The 20,275-nt window shown below is 47.5% G+C and overlaps 1 protein-coding gene across 2 annotated transcripts in view; it reads left to right on the forward strand.

Moving 5' to 3' along the window:
• Window positions 1-20,275, forward strand: part of IQGAP1 (IQ motif containing GTPase activating protein 1) — a 153,873-nt gene that overhangs the window by 52,457 nt on the left and 81,141 nt on the right. For both annotated transcript variants that reach the window (XM_058155983.1, XM_058155984.1), the window contains 7 exons: window positions 646-722; window positions 5,979-6,046; window positions 6,284-6,397; window positions 6,688-6,866; window positions 7,883-7,973; window positions 11,629-11,792; window positions 12,145-12,229. In XM_058155983.1, coding sequence (XP_058011966.1) covers window positions 646-722; window positions 5,979-6,046; window positions 6,284-6,397; window positions 6,688-6,866; window positions 7,883-7,973; window positions 11,629-11,792; window positions 12,145-12,229 — 778 coding nt within the window. The remainder of the gene's footprint in view (window positions 1-645; window positions 723-5,978; window positions 6,047-6,283; window positions 6,398-6,687; window positions 6,867-7,882; window positions 7,974-11,628; window positions 11,793-12,144; window positions 12,230-20,275) is intronic.

The raw sequence follows: 20,275 nt of genomic DNA on the forward strand, positions 1-20,275 counted from the left end.
TGACACCCCTGCTGTAAAGCAAAGGAAGGCTGAAGTAAAAGAAGTAAAATTCTAAGCACAGTCACAGAGACATGATTTTCACTTAATGATCACTTGGCTGATTTGCCTAACTACCAAGTTGCTGCCCCAATTGAAGTTGCCAAGCAAAAACATTTTGTATTCTTAATTTTAATATTACTGGAGAAGAACATTCATACCCGTTTCCAATTCTGAAGTTTGCCTCGCCATCTTGCTTCAAAGCAAGGCCCCCAATCCAGGTGGCAGTTTTGGAAGGCTCTAGTTGATTGGATGCTGCGCTCTCTGTATCCTTTGCACATCACTTGCAGTCAGATAAAGAAATGAAAAGGATCATTGTATATATTATGTTCTGAGAAGTGAGCAAAACATAGTTTTTAAACATTTAATAGGTATTCTATACCTGACCTCTCCAGATTGAAGTTTTTCTTTTCTAACTTTTCCATAGGTTTGTGATCTTCTCTCCTTTAATGTGTCACAAGATTTGCAGTCTTTCCTCTGCTCCCAAAAGTTAATGACTTGCTAGATCCCCTGAATGGATTTTCACATTGTGAAAAAGATTCTTTTTTAATGCAGATTCAGATAGGATCAATCATTTTTCTCTTCCTTCCTTTTTTGCCCTCTCTTCAGATTTTTTACCCGGAGACAACAGACATCTATGATCGGAAGAACATGCCACGCTGCATCTACTGTATCCATGCACTCAGGTAATGATAAGATACCTGTTAAACCATCCAAATATTGACATAACCCTGTGTCAGTGTCCCAAAGGTGCTTTTTCAAGAGGCAACTGGACTTTCTGATTTGTCTTTGAAGATGTTTCACTTCTCATCAAAGAAGCTTCTTCAGATCTGCCTGGATGGCGGCGAATGGTATCCTGTTAGCGAGTTGTTAACACCACACTTATCTGTGTCCTCAGGGTCCACATGGATGTGGAGCCTTCTTGGAACTATTGAAAGGACTGTGCTGTAGATTGGAGATAGATGATGTTGTACCCCTGCCCCTCTGTTGAGAGAGGGGCTGTTCAATTTTGACATTAGATGGCCTCTTTGACCCCTCTTTCAAACCAGCTGTCTTCTCGGTCCAATGTGGCCTCTTGAAAAAGTATCTTTGGGACAACCATGACCTGGATGACTGAGAATCTCCACAGAAATTTAGCTGTGTAAGAGTCTTAGAGAAAATGATTAGATGAAATATGTATGTGTGTGTGTGTGTGTGTGTGTGTGTGTGTATGTTTTCTGAGGTTTTCACGGGTGTTTGTATGTAGGTCTTTGGTTGTTCGGGTTTTCTCCCGTGTAAAATTGGAAGTGTCTTGGTGACGTTTCGACGAAGTCTCATTCTTCTGGGAGCTCCAAGCACGAAGCTGAAGCCTGAAGATGACGAATGAGACTTCGTCGAAACGTCGCCAAGACACTTCCAATTTTACACGGGAGAAAACCCGAACAACCAAAGACATATATATATATATATATGAAATTGAAAAGCAACCACATATAGGAGTTGATGTAGGGGATTTTGTATCTTGGGTGCAAAGATGAAGAGACAAAATTGACCTTCTGCGATGCATTAGTGTTCCTATATATAGGCATAATAAAACCAGCATACACATAAATGTGTGGAAGAAAATTCCCTCTTGAGAATAGGTAGCATGATCATTGGAAGAGTGATTGTCAATCAGAGTTTAACATTATAAACAGTTTCAGGATTGCCGGTCTGATATTCTGTCTTCCTTGAATATAACCTAAAAGTAGAATGAATACTTCACAAAGGTTTGGTGCATGTGCTGATTTTGGGTTGCATTTTAAAAGAAAAATTACTTTGGAAAAAACCCAGAGTTTCAGACATAGATTTGTTTAGTAAATATCTGGAGCAACGGAGGGCAAAATTTTGTAGCAACAATAACTTGGACAAGGACTCTCTTTATTTACACATATACACATGTAAAGACCTCTCCTTCTGCCCTTCCATCCGCTCACACATGTACAGGATTATTGCCAGAGTCAGTGAAAAGCTTTTACGTTGCCACTGTACGGGTAGTCCTTGAATTGCAAGCGTAATGGAGCCTGGCCACCACAGTTGCTGTTGTAAGTTGTTGCTATCATTAAGTGAGATGCCCACGTGATTGCCTCATTCAACGTCCGCTGACCCAGCTCTCTCAGGTGTGGTTGCTACGTATCCGGGTTGTTAAATGGACAAATCAAAAGAGCTTCCTGCCAAAAGAGTGCAGGCAGCTCCCTTCTGTACGGCATGCTAGGCTGGAGAAAGGAAGGCCTGGTTCTGATGATCCCATCTTCCATGCTCCCCACCCCACCCGAAAGTCTGTCTTTCTTACTAGCCCATGGCGGGCCAGGCAGGCAACGGGCCGCACAGGGAAGCATTTCTCCGTGGAGTGTGGAGTGCATTGCTGCCCTGCCCTCCTGGAGCTAGAAAGAAAGACTTCCTTTTGCTGGGGAGCGGGGAGGCAGCGTGCTGCACAGAAGAATGAAGCCACTTGTGCCTTCCCTGCCAGCTTCCTTCTTGACTTTCTGAGGAAGCCGACACAGACAATTGCAAATGGTGATCACGTGATTATGGCAGACGTGGCAACCCATTCATAAGTACAAATGATGGGCAAGAGCCCAGATTGCAATTATGTGACCGTGCGGGCACTGCAACAGCTATAACTTTGAAAACCAGTTGTACTGTATTGAAGAGTGGATTTTGCTGTGATTGGACTTCTCAGTTAACTACTGCAGGCTAGATTTTGAGGCCCGTCTTGTTGAGGTTGTTTGGGATAGTTTTGATCCTGTGACTCCCGAGGACATGGACAGGTTACTGGGAAGGTTGAATGCCACCACATGTTTACTGGACCCGTGCCCCTCCTGGCTGGTGCTGGCCACGCAGGAGGTGACACGAGGCTGGCTCCAGGGGATTACAAATGCTTCTTTGCGGGAGGGGATCTTTCCCACTGCCTTGAAAGAGGCGGTGGTGAGACCTCTCCTCAAGAAGCCTTCCCTGGACCCAACTGTTTTAGGTAATTACCGTCCAGTCTCCAATCTTCGCTTTACGGCGAAGGTTGTAGAGAGTGCGGTGGCATGTCAGCTACCCCAGTACCTGGATGAAACTGTCTATCTAGACCCGTTCCAGTCCGGCTTCCGACCTGGATACAGTACTGAGACGGCTTTGGTCGCATTGGTGGATGATCTCTGGAGGGCCAGGGATAAGGGTTACTCCTCTGCCCTGGTCCTATTAGACCTCTCAGCGGCTTTCGATACCATCAACCATGGTATCCTGCTGTGCCGGTTAGGGGGGATGGGAGTGGGAGGCATCGTTTATCGGTGGTTCTCCTCCTACCTCTCTGACCGTACGCAGACGGTGTTGACGGGGGGACAAAGATCGACTCCGAAGTGCCTCCTGTGTGGGGTGCCGCAGGGGTCGATTCTCTCACCCCTCCTGTTCAACATCTATATGAAGCCGCTGGGTGAGATCATCAGTGGTTTTGGGGTGAGATACCAGCTGTACGCTGATGACACTCAGCTGTACTTTTCCACCCCAGGCCACCCCAATGAAGCTATCGAAGTACTGTCCCAGTGTCTGGAAGCTGTACGGGTCTGGATGGGGAGGAACAGGCTCAAGCTTAATCCCTCCAAGACGGAGTGGCTGTGGATGCCGGCATCCCGGTACAGTCAGCTGCAGTTGCGGCTGTTTGTCGGGGGCGAGTCATTGGCCTCGATGGAGAAGGTGCGCAACTTGGGCATGCTCCTGGATGGGCGGTTGTCTTTTGAAGATCATTTGACGACCGTCTCCAGGAGAGCTTTTTATCAGGTTCGCCTGATCCGCCAGTTGCGTCCCTTCCTGGACCGGGATGCCCTATGCACGGTCACTCATGCTCTCGTTACTTCTCGCCTGGACTATTGCAATGCTCTCTACATGGGGCTCCCCTAGAAGAGCACTCGGAGACTCCAGTTAGTCCAGAATGCGGCTGCGCGGGTTATTGAGGGAGCACAACGGAGCTCCCACGTAACACCTATCCTGCGCAGACTGCACTGGCTACCTGTGGTCTTCCGGGTGTGCTTCAAGGTATTGGTGATGACCTTTAAAGCGCTTCATGGCTTAGGACCGGGATACTTACGGGACCATCTTCTGCCGGCTTCAATCTCCCAACAACCGGTGCGCTCTTAGGGTGCTGTCAGCCAAACAATGTCGGCTGGCGGTCCCCAGGGGGAGGGCCTTCTCTGTGGGGGCTCCTACCTTGTGGAACGAGCTTCCCCCTGGACTCCGACAACTGTCCGACCTTAGGACCTTCCGCCGCGAACTTAAAACCTATTTGTTTCGTCTTGCTGGACTGGCTTAATTTTTAAATTTTAAATGGATTTATTGGGGTTTTAAATTTTAGTGATTTTATAGGGTGTAATTGTATTTTAGCTTGGCCAATTGAATAAGTTTTTTAGGGGTAGTTTTTAATTATTGTATGGGTTTGTTTTGTATTTTAACTGGCTGCTCACCACCCTGAGTCCTTCGGGAGAAGGGCGGACTATAAATTAAATTATTATTATTATTATTATTATTATTATTATTATTATTATTATTATTATTATTATTATTATTATTATTATTATTATTATTATTTACTTACTTACCTACCTACCTACCTACCTACCTACCTACCGGGAAGGCCTAACCCAAATATAGAAGGATCACTTGGGAGAGAAGTAGCCAAGATTTGCTAGTTAGAATGTTAGAACTGCCACTGATGGATTCAGCCGACAGGAAGCTACAGCAGGGGACGAAACAGCCCGGGGTTCCCGCCACCCATTGGGCATTTCTTTCACCTCTTAATCTTTAGTTTTTAGTCTTTCTCCATGTATCTAATTGCCACTTTTTAACTCTTGGAGTTTATTTTTGAAATTCTTTTATATATGGGTTAAGTCTCTAGAATAAAAGTTGGATGTTATCTCACCCAGTTTCAATGCTATGTCCATGAACCGCTCCAGTACAAATCTTAATGTCCCAGTTGTCACAGCTTGTGACTTGCCAAAAATGGCCATTGTCCCTGCTGCCGTTCAGGAGAGCTTTCTTTGAACCTAATGAGGAAATTACGAATTCCTCGTGGTTGATGAAGCACCTATCCTTTCTTCACCACCCCTCCAAGGTGGTGGTGAAGACCCCGTAGGGTCTCCTGGTCAGTAGATACTAGGTGTTTTTCATGGAGCTTGGTGGAGCTCTGCTATTTTCAGCCATTCTCGCTGCGACACGAACTGGTCAGTCTTGTTGCCCCCCTCTTCCTGTTCTGCTGCTTGGGAGACATAGAAGGATGTGCCCCAAGGGCACCTCAAATAAGAAAGACTCTGCTGACCCCGGCCCTGCCATCCAGATGGGATCGGAGGGGTGTGTGTGGTGAAGCCCTTGTTTTAAGCAGGCCCAACTCAGTTGTTAGGTTAGAGTCCCAGGAGGCCAAAGAAACGGAAGAAGCATGAACTTAAAGTTGCACAGTTCTCCCTGTGAAAACTAAACATAATTGGGCCTGGGTAGCATTGGAGGGGGAAGAAATCATCAGGGCTGAAGACCTGGCTAGGAAAGCCCTAAAAAGGCAGCATCAAGCTACAGGATGGCCAAGTAGGCTCCCAGGACATGGGCATCAATTCCCAGAACTCTCCCTCAGCCAACTTCCCCAGGTTCAGGATCTCTGGGCTGAGGCCCTTCCTCTCCCTCAGTTGCAGCCACCGAGAATAGCAGTGCAAATTGAGCAAACACCAAATGGACCAATGGAGCAGACACCACTGGTCATTTGGACCAATGAGCCTTTGTTTCAAAGAAAAATAATTTCTTCAACATCTGTTCTTCTTGCATGAATAATTGTGTGTGTGTGTGTGAGAGAGAGAGAGAGAGAGAGCATGAGCATGAGCAAATAATGGATGAATCTGAGCTTGTGTTGTGGAATGGGGCCAGAGCTTCTGGTGTGCTTGATTTTCCATTTTTTTCAGCCTATACCTATTCAAGTTGGGATTAGCTCCACAGATTCAGGATCTGTATGGCAAAGTGGACTTCACAGGTGAGATAAGTCTCTCCTTTTTGCTGATCTGCCCACCAGTAGGGGAGTGGGGGTGCAGGATCTTCAGAAAGGGCAGCTCCTGGACCTTCTCCCCACCTTTGCCCAGCCCTCTGAAGAGACGCCCTGGCTGTTGGCCAGGCCTCGAGAGCAGGAGGAGCTCCCAGCATCTCTCTGCCTCCGCCTTCCTGCACCTGTGGGCTGCCTGTCCCAAGACAACATCTTTCCCTTCTGTTTCAGAGGAAGAAATCAGCAACATGAGGAGCGAATTGGAGAAGTATGGCATTCAGATGCCTGCCTTTGGCAAGATTGGCGGAATTTTAGCTAATGAGCTGTCTCTGGATGAAGCGGCATGTAAGAGCAAATCAGGTTCCCTTTGTTCTCATTGGAGGCATTTCCGAATTAGAGACCGAGTCACAGATACACTGGGTGTTCCTCATTAACTGAATCGCAGAATATTTGGCCCAAAGAAACACAGACTTGCCTTTCTGACCAAGCCTCGGCGTGGGGTGGGGGTCCGGCCTTTGGGAGCGGAGCTCTTCCCAGGCTCTCCAGGCACTCTTGCCCAGGAAGAGGGCTGTGCTGCTGAGCCTTCCTGCTCGTGGCAACGGAGCCAAACCTTTCTCATCTCCTCTTGCCTGCAGTGCACGCAGCCGTGATTGCCATTAATGAAGCCATCGACCGTCAGATTCCCTCTGAAACCTTTTCAGCAATGAAGAACCCCAATGCCATGCTGGTGAATCTCGATGAGATCCTGGCCCTCGTCTATCAGAGCACCCTCTATCAAGCCAAGCAGGACAAGACAGAAAACGCACGGAAGAGGGTAAAATTCTCTCAAGGGGGGGGGGGAATTGTTATGGATTCAACCTGCTGATCTTTGAGTGTTGTCACACCAGAGCCCAAGGTGTAATGGCTTCTGTAGCCGTGGGACCCTACATTGCTGTTTTGCAGTGCCTGGAGGCGGTAGGGAACTGGGTGGGGGCAACAAGGCTTCAACTGAACCCTAAGACATAGTGGGGAGGTGGAGCCTTGGGAGCCAGAGGTTTATCACCCTTAGTTCTGTATGGGGTGACACTGCCTCAAACAGGCCTGGTGTGCAACTTGAGGGTTCTCTTAGGCTCGTGACGTTGCTCAAATAGCAGGTGGCAGTCGTGGCTAGGAGAGCTTTGCACAACTTTGTGTTGTGTGCCAACTCTGCCCCTTTCTGGATCATGAGGCCCTGCACTCAGTCACTCATGCCCTGGTCATCTGCCATTTAGATTGTTGCAACATGCTCTATGTGGGGCAATCCTTGAAGAATATTCAGAAGCTACAATTGGTTCAGAATGCAATAGGGCAGACAGTTTTGGAGGTTGCTCGGGTGGCAGGTAATGCGAGCTGTGCTGGCTGCCAATCTGCTTCCGGATCCAATTCAAGGTGTTGGTCATTCCCTTTAAGTCCTCTGTGGGTCCAGGATATCTGAGGAGCTGTTTTTCCTCAGTGGGTCGGCCTGCCCAACACATGCTGGCAGAAGCGGCCTATTGAAATTTGGGCTAATAATTTGGTCTCTGGTTGATGTCCTATTTCTATCACTTCTCATTTGTTCCTTCAAAAACTTTTGGCAGTTTATAACTTTTTGCAGGTAGTTTGCAAATTTAATTATGTTTAGTGGTGCTTTATTATGTGCCATCATTTATTAGAAGAAGGCACTGCTGGATTTCTGTGTAGCCTCAAGGCCTTTGCAAGTCCTGTCTCTGTGAGGATCCAATGCAGTGACCATCGGCATCATCAGTGTTCTGGTGGAAAGTTGTTGGCTTGAGGATATCTCTGAATTCCTAAATGATGCCGGTTTGCTTCTAGGTTGCCTCGGAGGATGCAGGAAGAGAGCGAGATGTGTATGAAGAGCTACTGACTCAAGCAGAGATTCAGGGCAACGTCAACCAAGTTAATAGTAAGAATTTATTCTAGTACTTCTTTTGCTGCCTTCTTGTGTGAAAGCACCTCCAAAGAGCAGCAAATTATTCCATATTCCCAGGCCTGCTTCACTGAAATGTTCTATTTATAGTTCTCTTCCTCTTCTAAAGTTGAAATTAGAAATTTAGCTGGAAGTAAGCAGCAGAGTTGGGAGACGTCGGGTAGTTAAATGCTTTCAGACTCCCCTGGGAGACACATGCAGCTCCTGCTCTAAAAGCGTCCCAGAAGGCCCTTAAGGCCTGGGCATGGGGCTAGGGGATCTCTGGAGCCCCTCTGGAGCTGTTATTACTTTTTGGAATCTGTGTGCTTTCGTCCAGGCACTTAGGTTTCATTTTTTTAAGATACTATAGCTGCACCCAGGATCCTTTTGGAGTCAAGCAACCTTATTTATGAAATAAACAAAGAGTGGTGAAAAGCTTAGGCCTTCTGTTCTTTTTAGGCAAGATGGAAATGGAAAAGCAGTAGTTTGTCTCTCCAAGCTTGGGGAGATGGGAAATCCCAAATATTTTTCTTGTAAAGTACCTCTAAACACACTCGATTGTATTAATGTCCGATATGTGCCAAGGATTCCAAATAGTTGAGCAATTTATTTATTTATTAGATTTTTATACCGCCCTTCTCCCGAAGGACTCAGGGCGGTGTACAGCCAATTATAAAAAACAATACAGATGTATGATCGCATGGGGTCAAAATATTGGACATAATATAAATTTATCAGATTGGGAGAAATTATGGAACAGAAATTATAAACTAACCAAATCAGCAGCATACAAAGAAAATGCATATAAAATGTTCTATAGGTGGCACCTGCCCCCTTCGAGATTAGCGAAAATGTATCCCAAAATGTCTCCCATATGCTGGAAATGTAGAAATAAAGAGGGAACATATTACCATATGTGGTGGTCTTGCCCCGAAGCACGTAAATATTGGTTAAAAATTAAAAAGTGGCTACAAGAAATCACGAATGAACAATTGGATCTAGAACCCGAACTTTTTTTATTGGGGATCTTTAAAAAAAAATACGTGAAGAGTGTAAAATATTTAATACTACATATATTAACTGCTGCTAGGATGGCCTTCGCTCAATGTTGGAAACAGCCATGTGTGCCCACAGAGAGACTTATTGTACAAAAGATTATGAATTGCGCAGAAATGGACAAACTAACTTTGAGTCTGAAGGATAAGGAGACATCAGTATTCTATGGTATATGGGAACGGTGGTATGGATGGATGGAAAGGAGATAGGAATATTTAGTTACTAAACATAATCAATAGATAAAATAAGAACACAAATATGTATAATTTAATGTTTGTCATTATTGCATGGATTATTATTAGATGAAAAACACCACAAATAAGCTGTTAAATGATATAAGCCTTTTTTTTTCCTTTTTTTTATGCTTTTAATGTAAAAAAGTTTAATAAAGTATATATACACAAAAAAAAAACAAAAAACAATACAATATACAATTAAAACAAAGAATTAAAAAACATATTCTATAGATGGCGAAATTTAAAATAATTAAATTTAAAACCCTTAAAATTCATAAAATTGTAACCCCAGTTAAAAATAATATTTAAAAATTTAAGCCAGTGAATTGAATAAATAAGTGCGTTTTCAGCTCACGGCGGAAGGTCCGAAGGTCAGGCAATTGACGCAAGCCAGGGGGAAGTTCGTTCCAAAGGGTAGGTGCTCCTACAGAGAAGGCCCTTCCCCTGGGGGCCGCCAGCCGACATTGCTTGGCGGACGGCACCCTGAGAAGACCCTCTCTGTGTGAGCGTACGGGTCGGTGGGAGGCGTAAGGTAACAGCAGGCGGTCCCGTAAGTACCAGGGCCCTAAGCCATGGAGCGCTTTAAAGGTGGTAACCAGAACCTTAAAGCACACCCGAAAGACCACAGGTAGCCAGTGCAGCCTGCGCAGGAGCGGTGTTACATGGGAGCCTCGTGTGGCTCCCTCAATCACCCGCGCAGCTGCATTCTGAACTAACTGAAGCCTCCGGGTGCACTTCAAGGGGAGCCCCATGTAGAGAGCATTGCAGTAATCCAAGCGAGAGGTCACGAGAGCATGAGTGACCGTGCATAGGGCATCCCAGTCAAGGAAGGGGCGCAACTGGCGAACCAAGCGCACCTGGTAAAAAGCCCTCCTGGAGACGGTTGCCAGATGATCTTCAAACGACAGCCGTCCATCCAGGAGAACGCCCAAGTTGCGCACCCTTTCCCTCGGGGCCAATGACTCGCCCCCAACAGTCAGCCGCGGCTGCAGCTGTCTGTACCGGGGTGCCGGCATCCACAGCCACTCCGTCTTGGAGGGATTGAGCTTGAGCCTGTTCCTCCCCATCCAGACCCGTAGCAATATTCTAAGATTGGCCTAATGCATGTTTTGTGAGCTCTAGTGAGCAGTACAGTATTTCCAGAAACTTCATAGAATTAAATTCACAATTTTTAGTGCTTTTTTAGCAATGCTGTTAGAATGAATTTTAGAAGATAAATCATTAGAGAGAAGTACACCTGGGTCCTTAACCAAATGAGGTTAGTACCACCTAGCTTATGCTTTACATTCTGGTTTTGTTTTCCTTATATGTAAAACTGAACATTTCTTAACCAAAATTTGAAGTTGCCGGTTTGAAGACCATTTAAAAATGGGGTCAATGTCATTTTGCCAAACAAGTGAATTTTTAATAGTATTAAACAATTTTACATCATCAGCGAAGAGGACACAAGTGCTTTTAAGTTATTACATAAGTCATTATGTGAACTTAAATACTCTTAAATACTCTGGAAAAGAGTAGGTCCCAAGACGGCTAGGTGATCCCGGATCAGACACGGAGTTGCCTATTTTAACTTTTCTACAGCCTGTTAGGCAAAAACAACAACAGCGATCCACTTGTATATGTAGCCTGCCTGGAGCAAAGAAAGTTGAGATCTAGAGATCCACTTGTATAAACATCCAGAAATAACATAAGAATTTAGTTTCAAGAGCAGTTTATCATGTACTACTGAATCAGAAATCTATGTAAATTACATCTACAGGTTTGTCTTAGTCAAAGCATGTAGTCCAAATATTTTTATAATGCAAAAGTTGTAAATTACACAACTTTTTTTTCCTGAAACCAAACTGTTTGCTAGATAACAGTATGCTTTCCTCCATATGGCAAATAATCAATTGGCTTATAATGGTTTCCATGACTTTACATGTAATGCAACATAGAGAGATGGACCTGTAGTTTTCAATTAAACTGGGATCACCATTTTTAAAGATTGAAATAAGCGTAGCTAATCACTATAAATTAGGCAAAGTACTAGTTTGAAACTACCACACAGGTAGGGCTGGTCAAATCCAGGTGGTTTTTCCAAGATGCAAGGCAATCTTTGCACAGCATTGTGGAGGCAATTTTCTATTCAATATTGCTTCCACATATTGTATATGTTAAAACCATCTTCTACAAATACCTTAGCAATAGAGTTGGCTGGATGTCTAGATCTCAACCTTGTTTGCTCCAGGCAGGCTACATCTCTCAACATTGGCAGTTGCGACTTATCAATAATCTTCAGGTATTCTTGGTGGAGGACATATTGATGAAGGGGGAAACCTGATTGGCTTCCATGTAGATTTCCTTTTCTTTCTCTCCAGCACGTTCAGCCTTAGCAAAGATTGATCTGGCTCTGGACCAAGGAGATGCAGCTGCCTTGTATAGAGTTTTGTCCTCAGCTGTCCTGGGCCTCCGTGCGCTGCATCCCGAAAACAGTGATTGGTACTTCAAGCAGCTTCTTCGTGAGAAACAAGAAAAGCAAAAGGTAGGAGAGAGAAGTATGTCACGGCTCTCGGCTCTCCTGGGGCTGCTGCTGTGGGAAAGTCCGCAGTGTTGGCATGCGGAGTGGGCTGTGCACCTGATCAGTACTGGCAGTGGGTTGACTGGGGTGGTGCCCGCAATAGGGCACGGAATTATTTTTTTCTGAGATGCCTCTGCACTGATAGCACCAAGTCCCTGCTTCCTCTTAAGCAAATTTCTTTCCTGATGGGAGAAAAGGAAACAGAAGTAATGACAAAATACTGAAGGGCTGGAGATGCTGTTTCACTCTTAGTTCGCATCTTCTCATTTTGTTCTGGTTCAGAGGCAGTTTCAACCTTCTTCTTTTTCATTTTCAGGATGGCAGAGATGGAGCTCTGCAAAAGGAGGAGTTGCAGGCCGGCATCAATCAGGCCAACGCTGCAGCACAGCAGTACCAGCAGAGTAAGTCCTTTAGGCTGTGTTCAGCATTAAGGAAACCTGTCCAGAACAAGGGTAGATACATTGGGGCCCAGAGGGAGCTGGGCAGCTTTTGTCATTCACCTAGACGAGGAGGAGTCCTTATTTTTCAAGTATATTAGGGCTAATTTAGTCCCTGCTTACATTTTCCCCTTCAAAATATTGGAAAATGAGACGAGTAGTTGAGTTGGAAGGTATTCTGATTCCCATAAAATAATTTTAAGGGCACATGTCCGGGTGCTTGAGGTGAACCCATCTTTGAGTTAGGCAGAAAACTTCCTACAAGTTTTTCCATGCAGTCCCTACATTAGTTCTTTTCTTAGTTGTAACAAGAACAACAATCCTGCCTAAATTAGAGATTAAGGGATGGCACAAACTACTTTTAAAGCATTCTGTTGCATCCCTCCGAGTGGGCAAATATTGGCCAGTCTTCATCTGTGCAGGGCTGGATAAAGTGATTGAAGGTGGTGGTTTCTCAACTGAAGATAATCTGAGAGAAGATGGGCTATTTTGACCCATTTCATGCTAGAAGGTTGCAAAACCATGTATGAAACCACTATTTCCAGGTCCGTTCACGTGCTGGACTCAGGCGCTTGCAGGGAGGCGATTAATTATTTTCCTGGATAGTTCAGTGAGATGCAGGCCACGTTTATAAAATGCTACCAGAGGGAAGAACAAGAAGAAGCGAAAAGTGCTTCTGTTGGTGGAACCTATAGAAACAAAAATGAAGATGATCATATAGAAATCTGCAATTGAGGCCTGCAGGCCATGTTTGTCTTAGTATTGGAAAACAACTTGATAAATATTTGCAACATATGCAAGAGCAGTCCGTGAAGAAAATGTTGAAAATTTAGAGCAGCAAAAGGCCTTTCTTCAAAGATGAAGGTGAATGAGAATTCTATTTAACCTGGAATACATTTTATAAATGGCTAGAGAAAAGGAGGAATGTAGGGATAGAGAAACAAAGTGAAGAACAGGGGAGAAAAATAAATAAAATAATATAAGAAATATTAGATAAGGGTAAACAGGATTTGAATAGATACGAAGGGAATATCTATGTAACTGGAGTGTGATTAAATGTATAAAAAGTATATATGGAATATGCATGATGTTAGATTGTAATCAACACAAAAGAAAAAGTGTTAGAAAAGTTTGTACCAGACAAGTCACACCATGTCTAATGTTTTTAAATTGTATATTTAATAACATTATAAAAATGGCCTTTCTTCATGGCCTGATGAGAAAGATCATTCAGAGTTCGGAGTAAGTTTATTTCAGAATAAGCAGATTATATAAGAGAAGAAAAAACCATCAGATGGAAGAGAAAGCCGAGCGGATGAGAATAACCTCCAGAAGCAAGCGATGGAGAAGACCATCTCTAGTGGTGGAGTTCAGAAATAGCTTTCAGGCCCTTGCAAATGAGGTGGTCTCCAAGTATACGAGGGATACCGCAGAACAGAAAACAGGACCATGACTCCATAAAGGACAGTTAAAAAGAAGTCAAGGGACACTTGCATATGAGTTGGTGATTCTGCTGCAAAGAATTCAAACACATTATTATTTTATTTATTATTATTATTATTTATTTATATTTCTAGACCGCCCTTCTCCCGAAGGACTCAGGGCGGTTTACAGCCATATAAAAACAATATTACAAACATTGAAATAATTTAAAATGAAATATTTAAATTTAGGCTAACTCCTTAAAACCCATTTAAAATTCCCAATTAAAACTATCAGGCCAGTCCTGCGCAGTGAAACAGCCATGTTTTCAGCTAGCGTCAGAAAGTCCGGAGATCAGGGAGTTGGCTAATACCAGGTGGTAATTCGTTCCAGAGGGTTGGAGCCCCCACAGAGAAGGCCCTCCCCCTGGGGGTCGCCAGCCGACATTGTCTAGCCGACAGTACCCCGAGGAGGCCCACTCTGTGGGAGCGCACTGGTCGCAGGGAGGCCGTCGGTCGCAGTAGGCGGTCCCGTAAATAGCCAGGTCCCATGCCAAGAAGCGCTTTAAAGGTGGTAACCAATACCTTGAATTGCACCCGGAAGATCACCGGAAGCCAGTGCAGCTTACGCAGGAGTGGTGTTATATGGGAACCTCGACTTGCTCTATCACCCGCGCGGCTGCATTCTGGACCAGCTGAAGCCTCCGGGTGCTCTTCAAGGGGAGCCCCATGTAGTGAGCGTTACAGTAGTCCAGACGGGAGGTGACAAGGGCATGAGTGACCGTGCATAGGGCATCCCGGTCTAAGAAGGGACGCAACTGGTGAATCAGGTGAACCTGATAAAAAGCTCCTCTGGCGACGGCCGTCATTTGATCTTCCAACGACAGCCGTGCATCCAGAAGAACGCCCAGATTGCGAACCTTCGCCATGGGGGCCAATGACTCGCCTCCCACAGTCAGCGATGGAATCAGCTGATTATACCGGGATGCCGGCATCCACAGCCATTCGGTCTTGGAAGGGTTGAGCCGGAGCCAGTTTCTCCCCATCCAGACCCGCACGGCCTCCAGACGCCGGGACATCACTTCGACGGCTTTGTTGGGATGGTTTGGGGTAGAAATGTACAGCTGTGTATCATCAGCGTACAGATGACACTGCATCCCAAAACCACGGATGATCTTGCCCAGCAGCTTCATATAGATGTTGAACAAGAGGGGTGAGAGGACCGACCCCTGTGGCACCCTACATAGGAGGCGCCTTGCGGTCGACCTCTGCCCCCCCGCCAACACCGTCTGCGAACAGCCCGAGAGGAAGGAGGAAAACCACCGAAAAACGGTAACTCCCACCCCTAACCCCTCTAGCCGCCGCAGCAGGATACCATGGTCGATGGTATCAAAAGCCGCTGAGAGATCCAATAGGACCAGGGCAGAGGAACAACCCCTGTCCCGGGCCTTCCAGAGATCATCCACCAACACGACCAAAGCCGTCTTTGTGCTGTACCCAGGTCGGAAACCGGACTGGAACGGGTCCAGATAGAAGGTTTCATCCAGGTACAGAGGGAGCTGGAATAGGCCCAAGCTCCGTCAGGAACCTCTCCGGGTCCATCAGGCGCCTGGGACGGAACCAATGTATTGGTTCTGACTCCCTGTGATGGGGATAGGTGGTTCGAAGATCCAGTCGAAGAAGAGAGTGATCAGACCATGACAGGGGTTGAATGACTAATTCCCTTACATCTAGATCACTCAGCCACTGTCCAGAGACAAAAATTAAGTCCAGTGTATTTCCTCCAATGTGAGTGGGACCGTCAACTAATTGGATCAGGTCCAAGGCCGTCATGGAGGCCCTGAACTCCTGAGCTGCTGCCGATGCCTCGCCGAGCGATGGCAGGTTGAAATCCCCCATAACAATAAGTCTGGGGGCATCAACCGCCAGCCCGGCTATCAGCTCCAGCAGTTCAGGCAGGGCCGCTGTCACGCCGCAGGGAGCCAGGAACGTGATCAGCAGGCCCACCTGTATCCCTCGACCCCACTTCACAAAGAGGGATTCACAGCCGGCTATCTGTGGTACAGTGGCCTCCCTCGACCGCAGATCAATACGGTATGTGGGAGAGGCAGATATGGTGGAAGGGGGGGGCCATATCAGGTTTTGGGGGCATGCCCTCGCTATTTAAGAGCGATTGCGTGCTCCTGCCCCCCAGAATTTTCCCGTTCCCCGAGTGGCCAGAATACCCGGGACTTGGGCCTTCGGCTGATGTTATGTAATGCAAGATCCGTGGTTAATAAAGCTCCCCTGATTTTAGATCTAATTCAGGAAGGGACCACGGACGTTATGGGCATTACAGAAATCTGGATGGGCACAGAAGGGGCGGTTCCCCTAGTAGAGATGTGCCCACCAGGTTTCCGAGCATTCCATCAGCCGAGGGCCCAAGGTAGGGGTGGCGGGGTGGCAGTTATTATTAGGGAGAGTCTGGAACCGAGGGAGACCACTGTGCCTCAGATAGCTGGGTGTGAAACCCTCTATGTGAAGTGGGGTCGTAGGACTCAGGTGGGCCTGTTGATCACGTACCTGGCTCCTTGCTGCGTGACAACAGCCCTGCCCGAGCTGTTGGAGTTGCTAGCTGGGTTGGCAGTTGAGACCCCTAGACTGTTGGTCATGGGGGATTTCAACTTGCCATCAACTGGCACGGCATCCTCGACCGCTCGGGAGTTCATGGCTTCCATGACGGCCATGGACCTGACTCAATTAATTGATGGCCCTACTCACATTGGGGGAGGCACCCTGGACTTGGTTTTTATCTCTGGCCAGTGGTTGAATGATCTGATTTTAAAAGATTTAGTTATCGATCCTTTGTCATGGTCAGATCATTTTCTCCTTCGTCTGGACTTTCAGACCGCTACCCACCGCCGCAGGGAGACGGAACCAATGCGTTGGTTCCGTCCCAGGCGCCTGATGGACCCTGAGAGGTTCCTGATGGAGCTTGGGCCGCTTCCCGAGAATCTGGCCCACGGCACGACTGAAGAGCTGGTCACGGCCTGGGAACAGGCCGCGGCTGGAGCTTTGGACCGTGTCGTGCCTTTGCAGCCTCTGACCCGGCGTCGGTCTCAACCAGCTCCTTGGTTCTCCGAGGAGCTGAGGGAGATGAAACGCCGGAGAAGACGCCTAGAGAGTGTCTGGAGATCCAGCCGTTCTGAGGCTGACCGGACACTAGTTAGGTCCTATAGCAGGACCTACCTAGTGGCACTGAGGGATGCGAAACATTCCTACGTTTCCTCCCTCATTGCGTCGGCAGATAACCGTCCGGCCGCCCTGTTTCGGGTGACCCATTCTCTCCTTCAACAGGAGGGGCGGGAGGACCCCCTACAAGGGCGTGCCGAGGAGTTTAACGGTTATCTATATGATAAAATCGTTCAGCTTCGGGACGGGTTGGATCAAAATTGGGTAGATCCAGACGAGAGTTCCGAGACCCGTCTTGTTGAGGTGGTTTGGGATAACTTTGACCCTGTGACTCCCGAGGACATGGACAGGTTGCTGGGTAGGCTGAATGCCACCACATGTTTACTGGATCCGTGCCCCTCCTGGTTAGTACTGGCTACACAGGAGGTGACTCAAGGCTGGCTCCAGGGGATTGCAAGTGCTTCTTTGCGGGAGGGGGTCTTTCCCGCTGCCTGGAAAGAGGCGGTGGTGAGACCCCTCCTCAAGAAGCCTTCCCTGGACCCAGCTGTTTTAGGGAATTACCGGCCAGTCTCCAATCTTCGCTTTACGGCGAAGGTTGTAGAGAGTGTGGTGGCATGTCAGCTACCCCAGTACCTGGAGGAATCTGTCTATCTAGACCCGTTCCAGTCTGGCTTTCGGCCCGGATACAGTACGGAGACAGCTTTGGTCGCGCTGGTGGATGATCTCTGGAGGGCCAGGGATAGGGGTTATTCCTCTGCCCTGGTCCTATTAGATCTCTCAGCGGCTTTCGATACCATCGACCATGGTATCCTGCTGCGCCGGCTGGGGGGGTTGGGAGTGGGAGGCACCGTTTATCGGTGGTTCTCCTTCTACCTCTCTGACCGGACGCAGACGGTGTTGACAGGGGGGCAGAGATCGACCCCGAAGTGCCTCCTGTGTGGGGTGCCGCAGGGATCGATTCTCTCACATCTCCTGTTCAACATCTATATGAAGCCGCTGGGTGAGATCATCAGTGGATTTGGGGTGAGATACCAACTGTACGCTGATGATACTCAGCTGTACTTTTCCACCCCGGGCCACCCCAGCGAAGCTGTCGAAGTGCTGTCCCGGTGTTTGGAAGCCGTCCGGGTCGGGATGGGGAGAAACAGGCTCAAACTTAATCCCTCCAAGACGGAGTGGCTGTGGATGCCGGCACCTCGGTACAGTCAGCTGCAGATGCGGCTGTCCATCGGGGGCGAGTTGTTGGCCCCGATGGAGAAGGTACGCAACTTGGGCATGCTCCTGGATGGTCGGTTGTCCTTTGAAGATCATTTGGCGACCGTCTCCAGGAGAGCTTTTTATCAGGTTCGCCTGATCCGCCAGTTGTGTCCCTTCCTGGACCGGGATGCCCTATGCACCGTCACTCATGCTCTCGTTACCTCTCGTCTGGACTACTGCAATGCTCTCTACATGGAGCTCCCCTTGAAGAGCACCCGGAGACTTCAGCTAGTCCAGAATGCGGCTGCGCGGGTTATTGAGGGAGCGGTTCGGAGCTCCCATGTAACACCTATCCTGCGCAGACTGCACTGGCTACCTGTTGTTTTCCGGGTGCGCTTCAAGGTATTGGTTACCACCTTTAAAGCGCTCCATGGCTTAGAACCGGGTTACTTACAGGACCGCCTACTGCCGGCCTCTATCTCCCAGCGTCCGGTGCATTCCCACAGAGAGGGACTCCTCAGGGTGCCGTCAGCCAAACAATGTCGACTGGCGGCCCCCAGGGGGAGGGCCTTCTCTGTGGGGGCTCCTACCCTGTGGAACGAGCTTCCCCTCGGGCTCCGACAACTACCTGACCTTAGGACCTTTCGCCGCGAACTTAAAACCTATTTATTTCATATGGCTGGACTGGCCTGATTTTAAATTTTAAATTTTAATTGTGGGTTTTAACTTTTGTAATTTGTATGGGGTGTAATGTTATTTTAAATTTTCGGCATATTTGAATCAGTTTTTTAAGGGTTATTTTAATTATGGTGTATGTTTTTGTCTGTATTTTATTTGCCGGTTCACCACCCTGAGTCCTTCGGGAGAAGGGCAGTATACAAATTAAAACATTATTATTATTATTATTATTATTATTATTATTATTATTATTATTATTATTATTATTATTATTATTATCTTTGTTAATAACAACCGCCACCCCCCCACCCCTACCCTGGGTCCTCGGCTGATGAAACGCACAGAAACCCGGTGGGCACATTTCTATAAAGTGTACCCTCCCTTCCGTGCCCAACCAGATCTCTGAAATGCCAAAAACGTCCGTACCCCCCTCCTGTATGAGATCGTAAATGAGGGGGGCTTTATTTACAACGGACCTGGCTGTTGTGACCTAGGTTCCTGGACCCAGACTCCTGGACTCGGATGATTCAGAAAGTGAGGGAGAAGACCTGGCAAGCCCTGCTTCTCTTGAGCCTCTCCCTCCCTGGCACCCACTCAAAGGGAGGAGGAGGGGCCGACAAGGCCTGATTCTCTGGAGCCTTCTTCTGATTTGGCAACGCCCCAAGAACAGTTTTGGAGTGATGCAAGGCTGCGGAGGCGTGACGGCGCAGCAGAACCAGCGTGGGGAGGAAGCCAAGTCATGATTGTCATGCAGTGACATCTGCAGAGACTATAAATAGGAGACGGGACTTCCTGGTTTTTTGTCTTGGACAAAGCAATGAATTTGGGCGGGCAAACTGTATCAATGGAGGGAAGAATATATTCGTGAGTAATTCTGGCCTTATCTATAATTTCCTCGTTATCTCCAGAAACTTGGCAGGCCCGTGGGTAGACGTGGCCAGGACATGTATCTATGTAAATAAAAGGAGAAAAGGAGGCCTCTGACTGACTCTTTGCTGGGAGTATTGGGGGGAGGGAAACAGAACATTTTGTCCAAGACCCCGACTAAAACATCTTCCACCAAAGATGGACCAGCAGCAGGTACAGCAGCAGTTACAGCAGCTACAAGCGGCTAATCAACAGCTCCAGCAGCAAGTGGCTCACTTGGCAGGCCAACTTGCTGCCGGGAATGTGCCTGCAGCCCCCCCCATCCTCCCACTCCTCCTCCTTGTCGCAAGTGCCCGATAACCATGCCGGATAAGTTTTCTGGGCAGCCTGAGATGTTCCCGACCTTCTTGGGACAGTGCCAGCTCTACATGGCTATGAGGCCAGAGGATTTCCCAGATGACCGGGCTAAGGTGGCCTTCGTGATTAACCTTCTTTCCGGCTCGGCTGCTCGATGGGCCACGCCCCTCTTGCTCCAGGACAGCCCCCTGCTGGCGGACCAACAGCGTTTTTGGCAGCACCTCGCACCATGTATGAGGACCCGTTCGAATGCTGGCGGCAACCAGGCGCCTTAAGGAACTCCGTCAAGGGAAACGCCCCTGCAGGAGTACATCGCAAT

This window comes from Ahaetulla prasina, chromosome 13 (genome assembly GCF_028640845.1).
Source record: "Ahaetulla prasina isolate Xishuangbanna chromosome 13, ASM2864084v1, whole genome shotgun sequence".
Taxonomy (NCBI): domain Eukaryota; kingdom Metazoa; phylum Chordata; class Lepidosauria; order Squamata; family Colubridae; genus Ahaetulla; species Ahaetulla prasina.